This window comes from Ovis aries, chromosome 15 (genome assembly GCF_016772045.2).
Source record: "Ovis aries strain OAR_USU_Benz2616 breed Rambouillet chromosome 15, ARS-UI_Ramb_v3.0, whole genome shotgun sequence".
NCBI lineage: Eukaryota > Metazoa > Chordata > Mammalia > Artiodactyla > Bovidae > Ovis > Ovis aries.
In genome coordinates, this window is record NC_056068.1 from 22,325,621 (window position 1) to 22,349,778 (window position 24,158).

Here is a 24,158-nt window from a genome sequence, read left to right on the forward strand (position 1 = left end):
GTTAACTAGATCTGGGACTTTTCTCATGTGTGGAGGTCTCAGAGATAATGGGCTTTGAAAGACATTAATTTTCTTTCCTGGGCTTTCCAGGTAGCTCAGTGATAGAGAATCCACTGCCAGTGCAGGAGACGCAGGAGATACAGGTTTGATCCCTAGTCCAGAAAGATCCGCTGGAGTAGGGAATGGCAACCCACGCCAGTATTCTTGCCTGGAAAATTCCGTGGATGGAGAAGGCTGGCAGGCGGAAGTCCATAGGGTTGCAAAGAGTCAGACATGACTGAGCGCAGCACAGCATAATTTTCTTTCTACTACTTTCTCAGAATGAATAAACACTTCCCTTAAATGGGGAGGCAGTTACTGTTTCTGACACCGGATAAGAATGCATTGAATTTATAAAACAAGAAGCTCCAAACAAAGCACACACATGGAAGAACAAGGTTGGGCAAGGGAGGGTGGGAGCAATAAACTGTCCATCTCTTTCTGTGCATTAAGTGCAGCCTGTGGGCTTCCTTGTCATTGCCTGTGTTTTGTTTTTTTTTTTCTTTTTGGTGTATCACTTTCCCATTAGTGAGGATCAGGAGTAGCTATTTCTGAGACCGTGAGTGTACATACTCCTTTAATCTTCTGCTGCTCGCGACGTGCTTGCCACTTATCGGATTCTCTTCAGGAGTGACCAAGAATGACAAATACTTGGAGCCTGTTCTGCTTCAATCCCTGCCTCCTGAACCCCAGGAAGATATCACTAGTTGAGTGTGAAGAATTTTTGATCCTAGATTTTGCTTTGGAATCCTCCACAATGTTCCCAGCAGCCTCTGCCAATCAGTCAGGTAGGACATAAGGCACACCTACTCGGCATCTCTGACTAGACCCTTAGAACTAGGCTGGGTGTGACCGAGAAATCAAAACTGACGCTTGGAGGAGGACTGAGATGTCACCTGGGGGCCAGCCTTGTATCTAACAGATAAAAAATCTGGCAGAGGAAGGTAAAGTGATTTCTTTAAGGTCACATTTCTACTTAGTGGCAGAAGTGGCAATTAATAGGTTTCTTGCCTCCTAATCCAGTGCTCAGATACGTCTGTACTGCTTGTCTGAATTCATCTACACCAGATTTCTTTGAGTCTAAACATTTTTCCAGTTTCAGATAGTGTCTTTGCTGAGGCTCCAGTATTTGTCACCTTTCACAGTGAATCTGAGCTGAGGCATCAGGTTGGGCGATGAATGACAAATGTGAAATTCATTCCTAGCTTGTTGGGTTAGGGTTCACTCACTGCAACTTCTCTTGGAGATGGTGGCAGAGAAGCGGAGGCTTGGAGGGGCACTGCTGGAGCACGCAGCCTGCTTGTTGTGATAGCGAGACACACCCATACCCTCTCCTTGTTATTTGACCCAGGGAAGTTGGTTATTCTGGGGGATCCCAGGTGATGTAGGAGCTGCTCAGGGAGCCCGTAGGGTGTTCTAGGTAAAGGTGCAGGCTCTGAAGTGGGTGTAGCCCACTCTTCAACACCCAGCTTCACTACCTGTTCACCGAGTTACTTTGGGAAAGTTATCTCTCTCTCTCTCTCTGCCTGAGTGTCCTCCTCTGTAGAATGGCCATAGCTTATAGGGTTGTTGTGAGGGTTAAGAGAGAAGATGTCACATAAAGTGCATAGTACAGTGCCTGGCAAATACTCACAGTGGCTACCAAGTGGCGTCATAGGAAACGGTAGAGGAAGGACCTTACAGAATTGGTCCCTCCACTGAGAGACCTTCCTTAAGCTAGCAAAATCTGTCAGGGTCCACTTGTTCTGAACTCTGGTTGTTAGGGGAATGCTGAATGAGGAAAGAGGCTGCTAGATTTTGACATATATGAAAATCTATCAGGTCACTGGCTGGCCACTGAGATAACAGAAAAGAGACTTCAGTGACCACATTCAACAAGGAACACAGTCTTTGCAAAATCAGTTTAGAAAACTTACTAGACAAATGGATAATTGCAGCCCTTAACAGCATTCCCTGATAGGCAGAATCTGGTTTCCAGAGTTACTACACTGTAATATTCAAAATGTTGTTTTTGACAAAAAGACATACAAAATGGGAAAGTATGCCCTATTCACAGGGAAAAAGAAGAGATTGACAGAAGCTGTCCCTGAGAAAGGCCAGCTGGAAGCTGGCACCCAGTCACTGAATGTTGGCATCCTGGAATTTAGCATAACTTTTAAAAGAAAATGTGGTTGCTTTTTATTGGAAACACCATGTTTTTTTTTGGCTTTATATTACATTATGAGTCTTATAAATATTTTGCCCTTTTGTCTTAGTGGAAATTACCATGAGGGGAAAAAATGACCAATTTGCACCTGAGAAAAATTAAAATTTTACTCTTTTATCTGGCCTTAAAAACACACATTCTCACCATTCCACTGGGTTTTTAAAAAAAAATTTTATTGGTGTATAGTTGATTTAAAATGTGTTAGTTTCAGGTGTATAGCAAAGTGAATCAGTTTTACATATACATATATCCACTCTTAGTAAGATTCTTTCCCCATATAGGTCACTGTGGTATATTGAGTAAGGCTACTTGCGCTATACAACTGGTCTTTATTAGTTATCTATTTTAAATCCATTGATTTCTTTTTAATGCTCACATAAGTGAATAAAATTAGATGACATTTTCTGTATTTTCAGTGAATCACTCATTAAAGACATATTTGAATTTAACACATTCATTATTCTTGTTTGAGGTACAGTCTATTTGGTATGACAGAAAAGAATGCCTTTCTACTATCCTTGGCTACTCAGACACGGTACATTGTTATTTTCTTGCCCTTTAGATGCTACTGGTGTCACATCTAAATAGAAGTTTAGATCGGCTAGGGAACTGGCTGCCAGCACGTTTAATGAGGAGCCAGAATTCCAAGTTATACCTAGATCAGGTCTAGGCGACCCTCAGGTCTCCATTTGGATCTGAAGCAGTGGCAGGAGAGTTTTACATCTGAGAGCGCAAATCATTCACAGAAGTCATTCACACAGGTCAGAGCCCTGGGTTGGGACTGAACATAGAAGGGTGCAGCGGAGCCAGGAGCAGTCATTCCCTCCACTTGCTTCTAGAAGAGGAGTGTGCTGGTGAGAAAGATGAGCAGGATCTGGATGGCCTCTCTCACGGGGCTGAGGAAGGCTCTGTTGGCTGAGCTTTTGTGGGCTGTGGTTAGTTTGGGGTGGAGTGTGTGCTGGGTATTGGTTGTCTTGGGGTGGGTTGTGGTTGTTTTCTCCTGGGCTGAGGTTGGTTTTGGGTGGGGTGGGGTTGGTTTCGGGTGGGGCAGGGTTGGTTTGTGGGTTGGGGTCGTTATGATGTGCTTGGTTGAGACCTGCTTGATGGTCACAGGTGAGGGTGTCCCTAGGGAAAAAAAAAAACAACAAGAGTGGCATCAGAACCTCTTTTCAGTGATGAGTGGGCACTAGAGAAAGGAGGCTAATGTGACGGAATGCTGGGACCAGAGTTCATAGGCACAATTCAATGGCCGCTTCTCAAGGGCTGAGTGTGTGTAGAGGAGAGGGAAGCCAGGGGGTGCAGAATGTCAAGGATCAAAAAAGAAACACTCTGACCTTAGGATCTATGGAAGAAGGAATTTATACTGAGCTTATATGACTACCGAAGGAATTTATACTGAACTTATATAACTACCGAATTTGCTATTGGGAAAGTAGTCTGCCCTCAAATGTCCTCATGTCCTTAATATTATATTTGATCAATCAGTACAAATGTTTAATTTTTGCTAATTTCAAAGGTTATAAGAGCTAGACACCATTCCGACCTGAGGATGGCCGACTCTGCTTTCAAGGAAGTGTAAACAAGTCCTGTCCAAACCCATGAATCTGTTTTCGTGGTGTCTGAGGCACTGGTCATTCTCACGGTGATCTGACCACATGTTGGTTCTCTGAGGTTGCCTTGCAAAGAAGCAGAGAAAGCTAGGCCTATATCCCTGGGAGGCTGTCTGCTCCTAGAAAGCTGGAGCTTGGCAATGACACCTCCAACGGTCTGAGTGAACCACGGAAGGGACTCTTAAAGAAGGAGGAGGGAAATGCCCAGTAATTTGCTCAGACCTGTATGCATTCTGCCCACCCGGAAGTGCCTTCCAGCTTTGTGGCATTGTCTATCTCATTTAGCATGTCCTCAGGGCAAATGTTTCTCTAGCACACCACTGAGCCAAAAGTCTGAACACAAATGCTTTCTTTTCCTTATTTTTTTAAAATCTTGATTTTATTAGTGTGGAGCTAAGGAGTCCTGGGGGGCTTTCCAGGTGGCTCAGTGATAATCAGCCTGCCAATTCAGGAGGCACATGAGACATGGGTTCAATCTCTGGGTCAGGAAGATCCCCTGGAGTAGGAAATGGCAACCCACTCCAGTATTCTTGCCTGAAAAATTCCATGCACAGAGGAGCCTGGCGGGCTATAGTCCATAGGGTCACAAAGAGTCGGACACGACTGAGGAACTGAGCACCAAGGGGTCCTGACTAGAAACAAGCTTTTTTTTTCTTTTCCTTGTATTTATATGAGTGTTCATTTTGAAAATGTCCTGGAAAGAGACTAATATCCCAATCTTTTCACAAAGGGAAGCCACCAAAGAAACAGTTAATGTTTTTGTAACATAGTTTGATTTGGCATGATCACTTTAACATCTGTTGTGGAAAATAGATATGTCTTTGACCACATTTGCAATGCTTGGCTGACTGGAAAATGGGCAGCATAACTAGATGTATTTCAGTGTTCGAGGGCTCCCGGGGAAGACCTGTTATCTGGGCACTGAGAAAGACTAATGTTTCCTGTTCTTGGCTGAAACTTGTATTTTAAAACTTAATTTTTTAAAAAAGATTGTATTTATAGTTTTAATGTAAGTTCAAGAAAAGTGGAAAGAAGTATAAGATGTGGAATTTGAGTCCTAGCTTTGTTGTTAGTTTCTGTGTGGCCTTTGGCAAGCTACCTATCTCTTCTGAACCTGTTTCTTGAATTCATTTTAGCTTCCCAGAGAGAGATAAGAGAGAAGGAAGGGGGCAGAGAAAGGAGAGAATGGGGGCAAGGAGCCTCATGATGGTTTGAAGTTGAGGACGACAGCCTGGTAAATGTAAGTGGAAATTTCTGGTTGTGTTGGAGGCCAGAGGCCACCTTGAGAATTAGTGGCATTATTGGTTCTCATTGTTATCAGCCCTTCTTTATACAAATCCCTCTTCTCCTCCCTTAAACTCTTCGGTAAGGTCTGCTATACCTATGAAGGCTTTGTGCCGGGGGGGGGGGGATTATTATGGAAACTGAGGAAGGAATATATGCCTGCAGATATGGAAAGAGCTCGTGAGGAAGCTGGAGTCTGGAGCCACAAGTGACCGTGAGAATAAAAGACGAGCTGGAACCAGCTTTCGTTTTCCACAGGGCACAGGGTTGAGCTTATCTTATGAGATCTCAAGATGCTGAAAGACTCAGCTGGTATCTGGGTAAGGCACAAGTAGACTTTTTTCCTAGGGCACCCACAAGATTATTTTCCAGGCTGATGGATTTCACTGCCAGGTATGTAAATAGGCTGCAGAGGAACTTACCATTTCTCGGCAGTATTACGGAAGTAAGTTCACCACGTCTCAGGGAATTGAGAGAGTAGATGCTGTGGAGGGCAAATCGAGGAGAGTTAATGGTGAGGAATTCACAAGTTCAGCCCACATGGCTGCCTTCCTAGGGGACCCCAACCTCTTAGTTCCTTTTTTGCTTACATACTTTATAAGCACATCACTTTATTTACATCACTTTGCCAACAAAGGTCTGTCTAGCCAAAGCTATGGTTTTTCCAGTAGTCATATATGGATGTAAGAGTTTGTGCTTTTGAACCATGGTGTTGAAGAAGACTGTTGAGAGTCCCTGGAACCGCAAGGAGATCAAGCCAGTCAATCCTATAGGAGATCATCCCTGAATATTCATTGGAGGGACTGATGCTAAAGCTGAAACTCCAATACTCTGGCCACCTGATGCAAAGAACTGACTCATTGGAAAAGACCCTGATTCTGGGAAAGATTAAGGGCAAGAGGAGAATGGGATGGCAGAGGATGGGATGGTTGAATACCATTACTGACTCAATGGACATGAGTTTGAGCAAACTCAGGGAGATAGTGAAGGACAGGGAAGCCTGGCATGCTGTAATTCATGGGGTTGCAAAGAGTCATACAGGACTTAGTGACTGGACAACTTTATAGCACATCTAGCAGATCGTTCAGTAGTGATCGTCTCTATATTGGCTTGACTAAGAACCTCCACAATCGTACTCCAGACGAGCTCATGTCCATTCCTCTCCCCACTCTACTCCTCCACCCTGTACTCCACACAGGCTGGTGTCCAGTGCAGTCTTTGTTCAGGCCTGTCTTTCTGCTTGTGATACTAGTCCCAGGCACATCTGCCCACAGACTCAACAGTGGCCTCTATGACATTGCTTTTCCCTGTTGTCATGAACCCAGATAGGTCTGCATCAGGGAGACTGCACAGCCTAGCTGTGTGCTTCTCCTCACACTGGAGGGCCAGCTCCTCAAGGGCCAATTCTGTCATCGACAATGCCTGACACTTAGCATCATAGGGGGTGCTCAGTGTCTGTTAAATGATCTGTACAGCCTGGTCTGTTGTTCTCATATCAGTGGGTCTGTTGTTATATCAGGCTCTTGTCCATGAGATGGTTGGAGAGCATCACCAACTCGATGGACATGAGTTTGAGCAAATTCGGTGAGACAGTGAAGGACAGGGAAGCCTGGCGTGCTGCAGTGCATGGGGTCACAAAGAGTAAGAAACGACTCAGTGACTGAACAGCAACAATCTTGTCCAGACATTAACAGTTAAGGAGAGTGCACTGCATGCCAACCCCTGTGCTTGGTGCTATGGGGACAGTGGTGAACAGCGCGAACCTGGGTCTTACCCTGGTGGCACTTCGAGTCCCTTCAGAGAGAAAGACTTGAAACAAATAATCGACTGACAAGTAATTGGTCACAGTTGTGACACGTGTTTGGATGAAGCAGTGGCAGTGATGAGAGTAAGGAAACTGGGAGCAGGACTTGATGTGGGGCTTCGGGGAATGCTTTCTGAGGAAGTGACATATAAGCTCAGTCATTACTGTTGCATAGGCCCTGCCTCCCAAGTCCCTGCTGTAACATTCTGGGCAGGAACCTCCTCCTATTCCCCTTTGTGCCCTACCCAGCACAGTGGGCTTCCTCTAGCCCAGGTGCTATCTCCCTTCCCTTGTCAGCCTCGCTGCACAGCAAGGCATTGTCAGACAATGCTGCATGTGCACTTTGTAAACCATCTATTGTTGCAGGAAGTGTGGAGGACTTAAGGAGGTGAGATGAAAGGAAAGTCATTGCCCTCATTGGTCCTGGCTGGCTTCTAAAAGGCTGCTGTCATTGTGAGGCTGGGTGGTAGCAGCTTCCTTCAGATTCTACCCTTGCAAGTCACTCTGTGGACATAACAGTACCCTCTCCAGAGCTCCAGAAACAGCTAGGTTTGATCAGGCCCAGGGTGTGGCAGGAGAGGGTGGAGTAGCCTGATAACACACCCATCATCACTGTCTACAAAAACCTGGATGTAGTGGACATGGCCTGACGGTCAGACCTGCCCTTTCAGTACAAAAGGGCAGTCTGAAAGTATAAGCACCTCGCCACATTTGGTCCTTGATGAGAACCTGAAAACAAATCCCTAACTGGGAGTGAGAGGAATTTTCTCTTAAACTGTAATGCGAGTCCCTGGTGGCCTCACCTCAGAATCTGTGTCCATTTTGTGGGACACTAGGAAGCCAATTTTATCGTGCAGTCATCACACGTTCTGCTAGCAAGCCATTTCCAAAATGCATCTGTTTTAAAAAATGATTCTCTGTGTAGTGGTGAAACTGGCCCGCTAAAACAGATCCCCTGCTGAGTTTATGACTAACCTCTCTATCCAAAACTTTATTCTCTTTCTTATGCCGACACTTGTGCCTATTCCTATGCCCCTTAGGATTGAGAAGTATCAAAGAAAAGGGGAGACTAAAACCAAGCAGGACCCTGAGGCCTGCTCTGGTACAAAACCCCCTCCATACTCCCCCATTTCTTGTCAAAAAAGGCTTTAGTTTCCTAGACCCTCCTTGAGTTCCAAAGAGCAGACCCATCAGTTACTAATTAGCGAAGTAAGGAAAGGCAGAAACAAGGGAAAGACAGACAAGAAACCATATTTCAGTGATAAAAGAGTCCTAGTTCTCTTCAAGGGATATACGTAACAATATCACACATATCTTTGAGTTGTTCTTCAGAAACTAAGACCATCCTCTGCCCAGGTAGTCATACCTGCTGACCACAGGCACACAGACCCCAGACTGTCTGGAATCAGAAGGCTGATGATTAAGACTCCTGAAACATCACTCTGTTCCCTCACCACCACCAGTGAATCAGAAGAAAGTCATGCCCCTTGCAAACTTCACCCCAAATATGGCCTTTGAAGGACCTTCCCTGAGGGCCATCAGACCAGGTCTTTTGTGCCTGAGCCACCCATTTTCCTCCTTCAGTGCCTGCAGTAAACACTATCCTTTCTTTCATCACAACCCAGTGTCAGTACATCGGCTGCGTTTTGCAGCAGGCAAGTGGAGGGTTTGGTTCAATAACAGTGGGGCTAAGAGCACCCGTCCTGCAGGCTCTTAGCTACAGGCAGCTTCTCTGCATCCTCAGTTTAGCAAGTCTCCTGAAGGGCTGCACAGGGCTTGGCAGAGAGGGCAGTGCCAAGGTAGCCAGATGATTTCAGGATGAGTGTCTTTATTTTTAACTATTTGCTACTGCCGCCCCCAACCCTGTCTGGCTCTGGAGTTCTGTCAGCCCCAGACTAATAGGAGTGAATTGCGTGGAAGTAGCAGGGGAATATAGAGAGTCTGAAGCAAATTGGGTGCTGATGACATGGATTCTTTCTCAATCCAAACTTTAGTCGGGTTCTAGAACCTTCAACTACCCATCTGTGCACTTCCTTGTAAGATCCAACTTTAGCCAGACTCCTTATAAGTCAATTTAGCAAGAACCTCTCACCCTTGATATCTGATCACCCTTATCATCTGATTGAATTCCTCATCCTCTACTATCCCCAGATGATGTCTGATCACCTTGGCCTGCCTTCAGCAGGAATCCTGTTATGTCAGTTTAGCCAGAGTCCCTCTCACAGGTTTTGATGTTTCCTCTTCCTGATTTTCCATCCGCTCACCCCCTACCCCATTCCCTGGCTATAAATTCACGCTTGCCCATGTTGTATTCAGAGCTGAGACTGGTTCTATACTGAGTTCTTGTTTCTCTTATTGCAATAGTCCCAAATAAAATCTGTGTTTATCCATCCATTCATTCATTTTGCTTTAACTACTCTCCAGCTCTGGGTTTTTCTTTAACACTAGTTTTTTTTCTGTTTATGTTGAGCATAACTTGTGTGTTTGTGTCTGTGTGTGTGTGCTTGTGTGATGTATAAACTTTTGCAGATAAAAGGTAGGACAAAGAATGGTGAGGCAGAAAAGGAGTGCAGCTACTGAATTCTTCGCATCATATCTGGCTCGTATTTTGAATCCTCCAAGGTCAGTATAAAACTGTACAAACCCAATATGAAATTGTAAAGCCCCAGAGCAAATCATTTATGGATCATTTCTTACTTTATCTTGACTGCGGTTATGTCCGTGGAATTAGAAGACATCCATTTTGCCTCGAAGAGCGTGCTGAAATTACCCTTCAAGTCGTACTCAGCTCTGCCTTCACAATAGTGGCTGGGGTTTTGCCAGGAGCCAGTGACTAAGTGGTACTGGTCCCGTGCTTCCAAGACCACAGAGATAATATCGTGACTCACGTGAGTTGACACTAGGAGGAAATACGGAAAGAGTCAGCTGTCTGTGCAGTGAGACGAGAGATGGGGTCATAAAATCAAAATTAAATATGAAAAAGAAAGTTTCATGTATGTAGTATGTAAATAAATAGTAGTATGTAAATAAATAGTAGTATGTAAATAAAGTACGGTCCCATTTTTATCAAATATAAAATAAGTTGAAAAAAATCTGGAAGGAAGTACATCAATATTAGCTAGGAGGATTTCCGGACTGTGCAATTACAGATGATTTTTATTTTCTTCCTAGTTCTTTTTTTTGTGTGTTTTCCAAGTTTTCTACAGGAAAAGGTGGACAAAAGAAGACCTGTGCTCTGGTCCTGGCTTTGTTACGTACCAGGGATGAGATCCTGGCTGACTTTTAACCTCTTGAGTCCTGTTCCTATCTGTGAGATGAGAGTTCTGTCCTTTGTGGGTGGGTGAGAGGCATGATAGTGAAGTGGGGGGATTGAAGCTGTAGATGTATGTGAAAAGCTCAAGTGGGCCTCCTGGGAAGTGCTTCAGGAAATAAGGGTCTGTTATTGCCTAGTCAAACAAAACCTATTTGCTGGCTCCAGAAATGCTGATGTTCTTGGACTCTGTTGTGGAGGGTGAGGGAAAGGAGGGGGGGTCTGAGACCCAGAGGCCCTAATCCAAGCACCTAATATCAAATAACCACATAGGGTTCCCTGATCCCCTCTACTCAGTGATCTTACCTATTGACTTAGCCCAGCGTGTGCCCACAGTGGCGTGGGCCACAGATACTTGTGAATTCCACATACTATTTTCAGCATTCCAAAGTGTATTAGGGAGGGAATTTCAAGAGAATATTTCAGTTTGTCCATTTCCTCCCTTAGAAGATCCCTTCTGCACAAGTTTCTCAATCCTAAGGGTATTATTCTCTAGCGCCCTCCCAACCACCCCAAATTCCTTCAACAGCCTCTCCTTTACAAAATAAAGAAAACTGATCATGTAGCATGATAAGAGCAGACAGTCCTGGATCTGAATCCTAGCCCTAGCATTTAAGACCAAGTCACTTCACCTCTGATCCTTGGTTTCTTTTCTGTCCATCATTCACTCCACAAATATCTGTGCTTTGCAATAGGCTTGGTTCTAGGTATAAGGACAATGACATTATCTTTCATTGCATGGAGATCATGATACTTTATCTTGAAAGGTTCTTGGGATAGTGAAGAGAGGAATGTAAAAACTTTAGTACTGGTGGGTGTTGGATAAGTTGTCATCGTTATTCTTAGCATGAAACAGTTCTCTGTTCTGTTTGTTTTTGCCAGTCAAGGTTGCTGAGCCAGATCCCCTGGCCCTGACTTGCTCAGCTAGAACCTGATATTTGTCCTTAATACCTATGCATGGTGGTGGGGTGGATACTAATGAGCAACAGTGTCATCCAGTCATCATCAAGCCGGTCTTGGTCCTGTTGAGGAGGGTGAGGGCAGGGAGGGGGGCTCTGAGCTTGCCTTTGCCCTTCTGCTTTCTCTCTCTCTCTCTCTCTGGCTTATACCCTCCTTTCATCCCTCCTAGTTATCTGTATTATTCAGGTTCCTGACCTCCATGGCCCCCTCCCTTCAGGCTACCACCTGGGGACCCACATCTGTCCAAAATCTTCAAAGTGCTTTTCTTTCTAGAGCCTCTAAACAGTTTTGGTTTCGTATTTCTGCTTCTGTTCTGTTGTTCCCAACACCCAGCATACAGCTCTCGTGACTGCCATAACCCCACTCACTCTGCTGTTTGCACCCCTCCTCTAGGATAGCGAAGCTTCCTCTGTTCTGCAGACGCACCTGGCTCGCCTGCCGCTCACCCTTGTTCGTATCTGGTGCCTGCCTAGAATCTTCCTTCTCATCCTGACTCTCCAAGATCCTGCTCTCTTTCCCTCTCACTCCTGAATCATGTACGCCTTTAACTAGAGAGTTGAGGACTTAGTCACATTCCGGCTCGTATTCTGCACTGTAGTTTCACCTGTGGATCTGGGCAACCCAGTGCTGGGTACCTGGAAGGCACTAAGTAGCTGCTCACTGATTTTTCAAAAGCTGTGTATCCGGTGTTGCATAGTACCTTAAAGCCGAAGGTTCCGGAAAAAAGGCAAGCAAGTTAAATTTCTCTTGCCTGTCAAAGTAAAAACAGAGGCAGATGCTTACCCCGCACATTATAATGTATTATAAATGCTACTGCCTTACGATTTTCTTTGACTGATATTAAGGCAGACCCAGGGAACCTGTTCTATGATGTTGCATGAGCTGCAACTGTACTTTGAAACCTGCGAAACCGTTTATACATGTCTCACCGATGTTAACACAAACCCTGAAAAAAAATTTTTTTTTTAAATAAGGAGAAGCAGTTGGCCTGTGTGGACATTTACTTGGTCTTCCCCAAAGTCCTGGGGATCCCAGTGAGGTCCTGTAATGACACAAGGAAATCATGCAGCCTGTTGTGTAATTCCAGGTGTGGAATCTGATACCTCACATATCCAAGGGCATAGGATTTTGACTCTCAACTTAAATCATTCCTACAGTGAGTCAGTTTCTCACAAAGCTTTAGCACATTTCTGTACTGAGAGGAAATCAGATGAAGTTTGGAGAAGTGCATGACACATAGCAGATGTTCAATGAGTCTTAGTTTCTGCTTCTGGTACCTGATGCCTCGGTAAATGTCATGTCCATCGCATCCGGCACGTTCCCTTATGGATCGTCTTCCAGATCGTCTTTTGATTCTTCCTTCTCCTGTGTTCCTACTTTCAGAAGGTTTCTCTGCCACCCTCATCTCTAACTGCCCCACCCACACCCTTTGCGTCTTCACAAGATAGTTTTCTTTCTCTTCCATTTCAACAGCAAAATTCCTCACTTCACGATGTGTTTGTTATCTCAAGTCAGAGATCTCTGACCACCCAGATCCTTCCCTGTATGCAAGCTCCCGCTCTTCCCTGTACACAAGGCCACACCTCCTGGGCCTCATCTTGAATCACAGGATCATCCTCCCTGCCTTGGTTAGAACAAGATCCACTGCCTGAGGGAGTCAGACATAGGGAGCCTTGCCACAGCTGAGGCACTTAGTGACAGTCCCCAAGGGAAAGGAAAAAAAAAAAAAACCAAACAAGAAAAAGGACAAGCCAGAATGAGTGTGTGGAGGCAGGCGACAGTCATTCTCCTCAAGCCTAGAATCTGTGGATCGTGGGTGTGGGACCGCTCCAGTGTTCTCTGCAAAATTTGGTGAGAGTTCTAACAGAGGCGAGGTAATATGTTAGATGAGGAGGCAGACTCTGAAGCTGGACAGCCTGACTGGACAAAGGTGGACAACTCCTGGCTATTATTTAGGTTCAAATATTAGTGGTACAATCTACTAGTGACCTTGGGTATAACTTTAACTCCCCTGTGCCTCAGTTCTCATCTGTAAAATGCAGATGATACTAGCGTTTCCCCTTAGATCAGTACTCAGAACACAGGAAGATGTCTTAGCTCTCACTCCCGTAATTGAGGGGTATGTAGGGTTGTGATTAAGAGAAGGGTCTCTGAAGCTAGAAAGCTCAAGTTCAGATCCCAGGTCCATCATTTAAGTAGCTCTGTGACCTGAGTGATTCCCTGGCATCTCCGCCTGTTTTCTCATTTACAAACAGGGGATGACAACAGCATCTACTCAGCAGGTCGTTGTGAGGGCTAAATGTATTGGTACACGTAAACAACCATATTAAATTTATTGTTAGTATGAAAGTTGTATTAGAGAGCACTTGCCTTGACTTGTAGGTCTGACTGATCCCCAAAGGGATGTTTATATAATAGTTTTAGGCACACCAAGGAAAAGCACTGGATTCAGAATGAAAAGACTAAGATTCAAGAGGCAGCTCTGCCACTTACTAGCTGTGAGACCCTGAGCAAGTCATTTAACTTCTCTCAGCTTCAGACTCCTCATTTATCAGGTGGGGCAGTAGCGCTTTCCCTGTCTAACTCACTAGACGTTCTGCCCGTAGACTGAATGTGAACAGTTGCACACTGTACAATCATCCATGGTGGCATTGCTTTATCAAGTGGATGGGAAAAGACTACAAACTGAGGGGCAATTGTTGCTTCTTAAAGTAATAAAAATGCCTCCCCCTCCCAAATACAGTTTAAATCCAGTTTATTTAAGTGAGAGAACTTGCCGCCGTTGTGCTCTTGCTGCGACTCACTTAACCTGAGTGTTGGGGCATCCTGACTCTCGTGGCTCAGCTTCACAGAGGGGACGCGCAGAAAGTGTCCCGGCCAATCCACCCATTCCCACATTCTCATTCTCCCTTCTTCTGCAATCGACTCCTAGCCAGGTCAAAGACACATGCTTTGTGTGTGTCGCTGAGAGCAGGGATGGAGGGGTATGTCCTGCAGTTCTGGCTTGATCTCCCTGCAGAGGACAAAGGAAAGCAGAGAGAACGGCTTCTACTTACCCGTGTAGAGTGTGTTGCTCTTATAGACATCTGGGTTGATGTGGATTACTGAGGGTTTCTTGGCGGTGACCCACGAGAATGGCTTGCATTGGGTAGAGGGATTCGTACAGCTGGCTGGAGAACACAGAAGCCAGAGGCAAAGAAGCAACCCCAGTGGCAGAAGCGGGGCCCTCAGGATCGCCATGGTTTCAATCTGCTTGCAAACTGCTGAGCCTGGAACTGGGTAAAGGCGACAGCTCACCTGTTTATATGCTCTGGGGCTGGATCTTCCGGGCGATGTCATACATGTAGATGTCCTGCCCACTCCTCCTTCTGGAATTTGGCCCAAGATATCACCAGGAACGAATCTCTCCTAGTTTCTGTGACCCTTTGCTCGTTCCAGTTTCACTCAAGAAGGGGAATGTACCGATCATGATTTATTTTGCATCTCATTCACCTCAGCCTCTGATATGTGAAGGAAGCTATGGGAAGGAGTTAATACCGGCAAAGTGAGATTCAGAGTTGAGTAATCATAACCTACCTGGCCCGTGTAGAAACTACATTCTTCTCTGTGTAGGAAACTCAGGCATTAAAGCACTTTTTTTTAAAAATCGAATATTATATACCGTTTCCAATACTCCTTAATCGAACATATCCTCCTGACCCAGTTCATTTTCTGACTATCATAGAACTGGAAAGACTGTACTTCTGGATTTATATTTGTGTCTTTGAAAAGAAACAGCTTTCTTTTACTTAACACTTTCCTCTATAACACAAGGAAACTACTGAAAAAAATCGGAAAATGTGTTTTTTCATATCTATTCTCTGATTTTAATTCACTCACTGAAGGAGAAAAGAGGAAAGATGTATTTTATTGTGTGAGTAGAAGGAAAACAAAACATGTAGACTTGAATCAAAGAGATGCTTATCCATGTTTCTTCAAGAGACATACTTACAAAATGGACCTCTGAAAAACCCCCTCCTCTAGAAAAGTGATAAGCAAAAACAAATTCAACTTTTTCAGAACTCTGGAAATCACCAAAACTTGCAGCAATTCGAGGAGCATTTGTTTAAGAAAAATGGCTAAATCTTATTAAGCACAGTGAGCATCATGACATTTTAACTTGCCCTGTTCGCATCCCTCTCACCCCACCTCTTTAGGTAGCCTTAGAAACCAACAACCTTGCAACTGTGATAGCCATGAGGACCAGCAAATTAGCGGTCAAGAGGGAGGGGAAAGAATGGGTTTGGAGTGCTCCAAAAAGCTTCATTTTCAGAGAGTTGTCACTATGTGACCTATTTGCAAATTGTCTATAAAGATGAATTCTCAGAGCTTTCAGAACTTTCTCTGTGCAAACAGCCTTATTGTTAGGATATTTGTTGAAAATAGTCAGTGGAAAGTTTTTTTTTTTTAAGAAATTAATAATTATTAATACAATTTAATTATGATGCTATGAATTTTAAGAGTATTTTATGACTTCCCAGGCATTTTCATTTTATTCTCATCAAAGACTGATGAGTAAATGATGTTCCCGTATATTTACTAAGTAATATAATCAGGTTGAAAAAACATTTTCTGAAACCCAATCTGACCATCTTTCAGCTATATTGCTGTTACATAAATTTTGATGTTTTGCACATATGTTAAGAAAATCATTGCTTGAATTTGGAACTTCATTTATTTAAATCAGGTATTTCTACACTTTCTTTAACATAGACTTTATCCAGGTATTACAGAGTTTCCAAAATGGTGAACATCAGTCTGAACTAAACCTGGAAATGTCCTTTGTTCTTTGCACTGTTGATTATTTTAAAATAGGGAACAAAATCTAGATTACTAGCTTCTTTTGAAAAGAGGGAATATTGAGCGAAAAAGTTTCATTGAATAGCGCTAAAGAGTTGCTGTCCCCTTGACATAAGATATTCTGTTTTCAGTAACCCAGTAAACTCAGTAGAATCTTTGAGTCTTCCTGACACAGCGTCACATGCAGAACTAAGAACAAAGTACGTTGACACTATATTACCAAATTTTTTTTTTTCATGAGCTCAGTTTTCTCTTTTGTGTTATGAGTCCTGACTACTTTAGGCTATTGATTTGCGGCCTTTATTGAGTCACTTAATTCCTACTTTTATGGGCTTCCCAGGTGGCACAGTGCTGAAGAATCTGCCTGCCAATGCGGGAGACACGAGTTCAACCCCTGGCTCAGAAAGATCCCCTGGGAAAGGAAATGGCAACCCACTCGAGTATTCTTGCCTGGAAAATTCCATGGATAGAGGAGTCTGATGGGCTACAGTCCCTGGGGTCACAAAGAGTTGGACATGACTGGGTGACATGCACGGCAATGCCTACTTTGGGGTTGTTTACTCTGAGTTCTTGTTTAACATTCTTTATCATTGGAAAGTTTTTTTTTAACATTGAAGCTGCCTGAGGCAGTGGTTGCAACTAACAAGGAACTGAGCAAAAATGTAAAAGAAAAAACTGGAGAATGAGATTTTGACTAGGGGCCTTGGCAAGCTCTGACAAATTCCTGGGAATCTAAAAGGCCACCTGCACGAACAGAGCTATGCACAGGCCTGGAAAAGATCTGAGAAAGCCCTTATCTCTCATCTGTGGCTGACCTTGAGGATCTATACAAGTAAGAAAAATGCAGCTAAGGCAGAGTTGTAAAATGCTTATTCCACCAGTGAATTCATGCTTTAAAATGCACACAGAGGAAGCTGAGAGGAAGCTGGCAAAGGTTGAGACACTTATTGGTTCAAGATGTTTAGGAAATCTCTGTCTATTCATTAACCGACCACTAAGCTAACTGAGGGCTTCCCCTGTGGCTCAGTAATAAAGAATCTGCCTACAAAATAGGAGACCCAGTTTCGATCCCTGGGTTGGGAAAATTCCCTGGAGAAGGAAATGACAACTCACTCCAGTATTCTTGCCTGTGAAATCCCATGGATAGAGGAACCTGGTGGGATACAATCTATGGAGTTGCAAAGAGTTGGATTTAGCAACTAAACAACAACAAGCTAACTGAGCAGAGACTTCAGTGGCCACACATAATAAGGAATATTGACTTCACAGAATTAATTCAGAAAAGTTGCTAAACAGACAGCAGCATCAACAACAAATGATAACCAACAGCTGCTGCTGCTAAGTCACTTCAGTCGTGTCCGACTCTGTGCGACCCCATAGAAGGCAGCCCACCAGGCTCCCCTGTCCCTGAGATTCTTCAGGCAAGAACATTGGAGTGGGTTGCCATTTCCTTCTCCAATGCATGAAAGTGAAAAGTGAAAGTGAAGTCGCTCAGTCGTGTCTGACCCTACCAGGCTCCTCTGTCCATGGGATTTTCCAGGCAAGAGTACTGGAGTGGGATGCCATTGCCTTCTCCAAAAGGAACTACAACAAATCCTAGGAAGGAGGGGAACTTGGTGTACAGAATGGTCAATGGTCATGTTATATATTTTAAATGTTCAATTTTCAACAAAAAATTGTGAAACATACAAATGAAAAAAAGTATGTTCTGTTAATAGAAAAAAAAAAAAATCCCAGCCAATAGAAACTGTCCTTGAAGAAGTCCAGATGTTGGATTTACTAGACAGAAATATTAATTCAATTATTATAAATATGTTCAAAGAACTAACAGAAGCCATGTTTAAAGAATAAAAGAAAAGTATAAGAATGATGTCTCAACAAAAAAGGAATATTAACAGAGAGATAGAAATGATAAAAAGAACCACACAGAAAATTTGTAGTTGAAAAGTAAAACTGAAAGGAAAAATTCACCAGAAGGACTTAAGAACAGATTTTAACTGGCAGAAGAAAGTATCAATAAACTTGAAGGTATTCAGTAAAGATATTCAATATATTTAAGAAAAGAAATGCAAGACTATATACTGAAAACTACAACAAGGAACTCATAAGAGCCAAAATGATCTTGAAACAATAACAACAATAATGTTGGAGGACTCACACTTACCAGTTTCAAAACTATGAGGGTATTGTGATCAAGACAGTGTGGAAAGATGGTGGCGTAGAAGGACAATAAGCTCACCTCCTCTCCCGGGCGCCCGAAACTGCAACTGTTTGCACAGCAACTATTGATGAGAAAGACTGGTTTCTACCAGGAAACATCTACAAGTAAAGACATAGAGAAGGAACCGCAAGGAGACAAGTAAGAGGTGAGCAGTTGTCAAGACCCATACCCCTGAGAAAATAATGACGATTTCAGAGGTTCTCCCCAAGGAATAAGGGATCTGAGCCCCATATCAAGCTCACCAGCCTGGGGGTCTTGCCCTGGAAAAACAAGCCCTTAGAATGTTTGGCTTTGATGGCCAGCAGAGCTTAATTTTGGGAGAACTACAGGGCTGGGGGAAATAGAGATTCCACTCTTAAAGCATGCATACGAAATCTCACATGCTCCAGGACCCAGGGCAGAAGCAGTAATGTGAAAGGAACCTGGATCAGACCTACCTGCTGATCTTGGAGAGTCTCCTGGAGAGGCAAGAGGAAACTGGGGCTCATCCCAGGGATATAAACACTGGCAGCAGCCATTCCTCGGAGCTCAATCTGCCACAGGACACTGATGCTGCAAGTGTCTTTTTTAAAAATCCTTCCTCTAGCTTACTGGTGCCAGGACTCAGCCCTACCCACCAGGCTTTTGACACCAATAATGGGACATCTCAGGCCAAGCAACTGCCCAGGGTGGGGCACAGCACCACCTACCAGCAGACTGGCTGCCTTAATACCCCTAGAGCCCAGAGCCACTACTGGACAAGGCCCATCCACTAGAAGGCCCAGGACTTGTCCCCACACTCCAGTGTACAGGCACTAGACCTGGAATCCCCAGAGATCCCAGGGTCCAAGGTAGGACCCAAATCAATAAATTCAGATAAAAAACAGAAGTTAAACCAATGCCACAGAAATACAATGGTGCCTAAGAGACTACTCAAATAACTATAATAAAATGGACTACCTAGAAGCCATAGGCAAATTCCTAGAAATGTGCAATCTCCCAAGCCTGAACCAAGATGAAACAGAAAATATGAAGAGACCAATTACAGGTAGTGATATTGAATCCGTAATAAAATAAAACTCCCAACAAACCAAAGTCCAGGACTAGATAGCTTCACAGGTGAATTCTACCAAACATTTAGAAAAGACTTATTTATCCTGCTTAAACTATTCCAAAGAATTTCAAGACAACGGCACTGAACTCATTCAACAAAGCCAGCATCACCTTGATACTGAAACCTGACAAAGATATCACAGAAAAAGAAAATTATAGGCAAATATCATGGATGAGAGCTTCCCAGGTGGTGCTAGTGGTAAAGAACATGCCTGCCAACGCAGGAGACATAAGAGACATGGTTCAATCCCTGCGTTGGGAAGGTCTCCTGGGGAAGGGCATGGGAACCCACTCCAGTATTCTTGCCTGGAGAATCCCATGGACAGAGGAGGCTGGCGGGCTATGATCCATAGGGTCACAAAGACCGAAGTGACCTAGCACACACACACACATCATGGATGATCATAGACATAGATCCTAGACATAGACAAAAACCCTCAACAAGATGTTAGGAAATCAAATCATTACATTAACAATATTAAAAGGATCCTACACCTTGGTCAAGGGGGATTTATCCCAGGGAGGCAAGAATAATTTAGTATCTGCACATCAGTCAATGTGATACACCACATTAAAAAATTGAAGACTAGGGGCTGGCGGCTCAGTGGTAAGGAATCTGCCTGCCAAGACATGGGTTTGATCCCTGGTCTGGGAAGATCTCACATGCTGCCGAGCAGCTAAGCCTGTGTGCCACAGCTATTGAACATGTGCTGTGGAGCCCAGGAGCCACAGTTGCTGAGCCCTCACACCACAGCTACTGAAGCCCATGTGCCCTACAGCGCATGCTCCACAACAGGAGAGGCCACCACAGTGAGAAGCTTGTGCTCTGCAACTCGAGTGCGGCCCCCTCTCACTCTAACTAGAGAAAAGCCCACGAGGCAGTGAAGACCCTGCATGCTGCTGCTCCTAAGTCCCGGCAGTCGTGTCCGACTCTGTGAAGACCCATAGCCAGTAGACAAATGAATTTTAAAAAGACTTTAAAAGGTCAGAGAATAAACATCATATAATCATCTCAATAGATACAGGAAAAGATTTGGACAAACTTCAACATTCAACTAATCTATGACTTTTGGCCAATTAATCTATGACAAAGTAGGCAATAATATACAATGGGAAAGGATAGTCTCTTCAAAAGTGGTGCTGGAAAAAATCAGCTACATGTAAAAAAAAGAGATTAGAATATTTTCTCACGCTGTATATGACCATAAACTCAAAATAGATGAAAGATCACAGTGTAAACCTGGAAAAGTCCTGGAAGAAAACACAGGCAAAACACTCTTTGACATAAATTGTAGCAATATTTTTTGGAATCTTTCTTTTAAGGAAAAGGAAACAAACTAAAATACACACACACACACACACACACACACACACACAAAACATACACGCATAATGGCCTATTACTCCAACATAAGAGGGAATAAAATTCTGTCATTTGCAACAATATGCATGGACCTAGAGATTATTATGTTTAGTGAAATAAGTCATACAGAGAAAGACAAAGACTGTATGTTGCCATTTATATGTGGAATCTGAAATATAAAACAAATGAACACAAATAATAAAATGAAACAGACCTACAGATACAGAGAATAAACTAGTCATTATCAGTAAAGAGATCCATAGAGATAGAAGGTGGTTTTTAGGGGCCTGGCAGACAAGGAGAATGGAAAATGACTGCTAGTTGGTTTGGGGTTTCTCTTTGGGGTGATGGAAATGTTCTGGGATTAGATAATGGGGATAGCCTCAAAATCTTGTGAATATACTAAAAAACCACTGAATTGCATTTTATGGTATCTGAATTATGTTTCAGCAAACTCTTTACATTCTATTCTGTGTAGGCAAGTTGGGGTAGTAGAAAGAACGAGACTGAACTTTATTTTTTATTTATTCATCTTTTTAACAAGAGAAAAGTATACAAATTTACATGTTTGAAGTGACATGGGAGCCATCACAAGGAACTGACACGAAGAATGAGTAAACCCAAGTGATTTTTTTCAACTCTATTTTTTTCAGCTATATTGAGATATAACTGACATATAACATTGTGCAGGTGTAAAGCGTACAACAGGCGCTTCCTGTTGAGTGGATAGGAATCTGCCTGCCAATGCAGGGGATACAGGTTTGTTCTCTGGTGCGGGAATTTCCACCTCACAGAACAACTAAGCCCACGGGCCACGACTACTGAACCTGTGTGCCCCAACTACTGAAGCCTACGCTCAGCAGCTAGAGGGGCCACCGCAGGTAGAAGCCTGAGCACCGTAATAAAGAGCCGCCCCTCTGCTGCAACTAGAGAAAGCCCATGCAAAAGCAACGAAGACCCAGAGCAGCCAAAAATAAATAAACATTTAAAAAAATTAAGTGTACAGAATACTGATAACACTTTTGTCTTGCTATATGACTACTACCACAGTGTTGGCTGACACCTCCAGTAATGGGGAGATTAAAAAAATACTAATTTAATTTATTTTGCAGTTTGGCTGCAGTGGGTCTTCACTGCTGCGCATGTGGGCTTACTGCAGTTGTGATGCGCGGTACAGTGTGGTGGCTGCTCACGTTGTGGAGCACAGGCCCTAGGACATGCGGCCTTCAGTAGTTGCGGCACGTGGGCTCAGTAGTTACGGCTCCCAGGCTCTAGAGCACAAGCTCAGCAGTTGTGGCTCACGGACTTAGTTGCTCCATGGCCTGTAGGATCCTCCGGGACCAGGGGTCAAGCCTCTGTCTCGTGCTGTTGCCTTTGGCAGGTGGAGTCTTTGCCATCAGCCACCAGGGAAGTCCGGGAGGTGTTGACTAAGGGTATAAACCCGAGTGTTTTTATGGAAAGACTGAAAAGTCGTGGAAAGGTGTCATAGGAAAAAGGTGAGCAAGTGTAGTAAACAGAAAGGGGAGAGATGTGATTAGCAAGGCCAGTTCATTCAGATTCCTCTCAAGACAGAACGTTAGTGTTAGGAGAATTTTAACCTATGTGAACTTTAGTCTCCACTGCTGAAAATTGAGACATTAATACCAATTATACGTATTTTTATGCATATTAAATGAGAAATATATGTAAACCATTTAGGGGGGTGAGATGGGTCTGACTCACAGTAGGGGAGTTAATGTTAATTTGTTCTCTTCCTTCTTTCCTTCCTCTCTCCCTCCTTCTCTGTTTTCCTCCCTTCCTTTCCTCCGTTCTTTCCTTTATACCAGATTAAGGCACTGAATCTGGAGAAAAGAAAATACAGGGGTCCTGCTGTTGACGTGGAAATAAAAGTCTAATCCTCCCTATGAACTGGGGGCAGAAGATTGGGGCAATGGGGGATGACTCAGAGAAAAGCTCTGATTTAAGCACAATTCTTCCATTCATTTATTGCGGTGTGGCGCTGAGCCCAAGAGAAGGCCTGTAGAAGTCATCAGCATTGCCCCCTGGGAGGAGGGAGCTGTCTGTTGGCTACAGGGGCAATTGTTGACCAAACAAAGCTGTTCTTTGATTCCAGCCAGAAATGGCTTGATTTTTCCAGAGGACTAGGGACCACAAGAAAACTAGTTTTTAAAATCATACATTTCTTTGGGCTTCCCTCTCCTCCACCCTTTTCTTTGGAATTTTGGACCTTAGTTCCTGGACATACACACATTTAAAAATCTGCATAGGTGATTCTAAAACAGTGTGTGTGTGTGTGTGTTTTTTTTTTTTTAACTTTAACATTCATTCAAGTCACATGGAGGGTTTTGCTAACATGCAGTTTCTGATTCACGCATCTGGTGTGGAGCCTGAGACCCCTCCTTTCTAACAGGCTCCCATATAAAGCCAAACTGTTGCTTATCCATGGACTACACCTTGAACAGGAGAGGTTTAGCAGCTGATCCGCATAAAACAGATTGACTGTTAAACTAATTGTTAAAGTTGAAAAAGCTGGGTTCTATGACTACTGTGCACCTCAAACTAGTCAACCTGCCTAGAGTTTATCTGATGAAACGCTTCATGGTGGAGAAAGTGGGCACTTCAATACCTGGCTGGTCTCTCTGGAAAGGAGCACTATCAGAGAGGAGAGGGCAGCTGCTCTTCTAAGGTCAGTCTGAGGGGAGGGTCCCTGAAATTCACCAGAAGAGACCACTGGTGACTGCAGGCTGCAGGGATTATTAGCCTGAATTTCTCGGCATTTTGATCCAGGGTCATGGGTGTGTCAAAGGTGTTTGGGAGGCAGTTTGGCTACCATGGGGGTATAAGCACAGACTTTGGAGTCAGAGGGGCCTCAGACCTCTTTGTAGCCTCAGATTGTACTTGGCTTATGAAAAAGAGAACTATCTAAGCCATAGTTCTCTTATTCATATAGTGGAAAAAATAATACCAGCCTTGCATGATTGTGTAAAGGTTTAAGAAGTAATGCAGGTGACTGCCTGCCATGGCCAATGCTGCTCTTTAAGTAGGGGTTCTTAGCCGCTGACGGCAGGTCAGTGCAAATCTAAGAAAAGGGCCACCAGGGGGAGGGGCCCCGAGAATGTTTGCTCTCATCTGTCTCCTTACAGTGGGTGCTTCAGTCAACATGGGTTGATTCAGGGACTGATTGGCTTGTACCCTTTGGCTCTTTAGTTTAGAGTGGTGGATGTTATGTTTTTGAGGCTCCCATAGCGTAGACTCTTTTGCTTTAGGAGAAGGCAATGGCATCCCACTCCAGTACTCTTGCCTGGAAAATCCCATGGACCGAGGAGCCTGGAAGGCTGCAGTCCATGGGGTCGCAAAGAGTCGGACACGACTGAGCGACTTCACTTTCACTTTTCACTTTCATGCATTGGAGAAGGAAATGGCAGCCCAC

At 43.9% G+C, this 24,158-nt stretch overlaps 1 protein-coding gene across 1 annotated transcript; it reads right to left on the reverse strand.

The window, feature by feature from the left end:
- Positions 1–2,397: 2,397 nt before the first annotated feature.
- On the reverse strand, positions 2,398–14,490 carry LOC101112509 (placenta-expressed transcript 1 protein). The gene is made up of 4 exons (XM_004016027.6): positions 14,270–14,490; positions 9,641–9,842; positions 5,562–5,623; positions 2,398–3,370 (listed from the first exon to the last, which is right to left on the reverse strand). Exons 1-4 carry the CDS (start codon positions 14,451–14,453, stop codon positions 3,081–3,083), a joined length of 738 nt encoding a protein of 245 aa, XP_004016076.2. The 5' UTR covers positions 14,454–14,490; the 3' UTR covers positions 2,398–3,080.
- Positions 14,491–24,158: the final 9,668 nt, after the last annotated feature.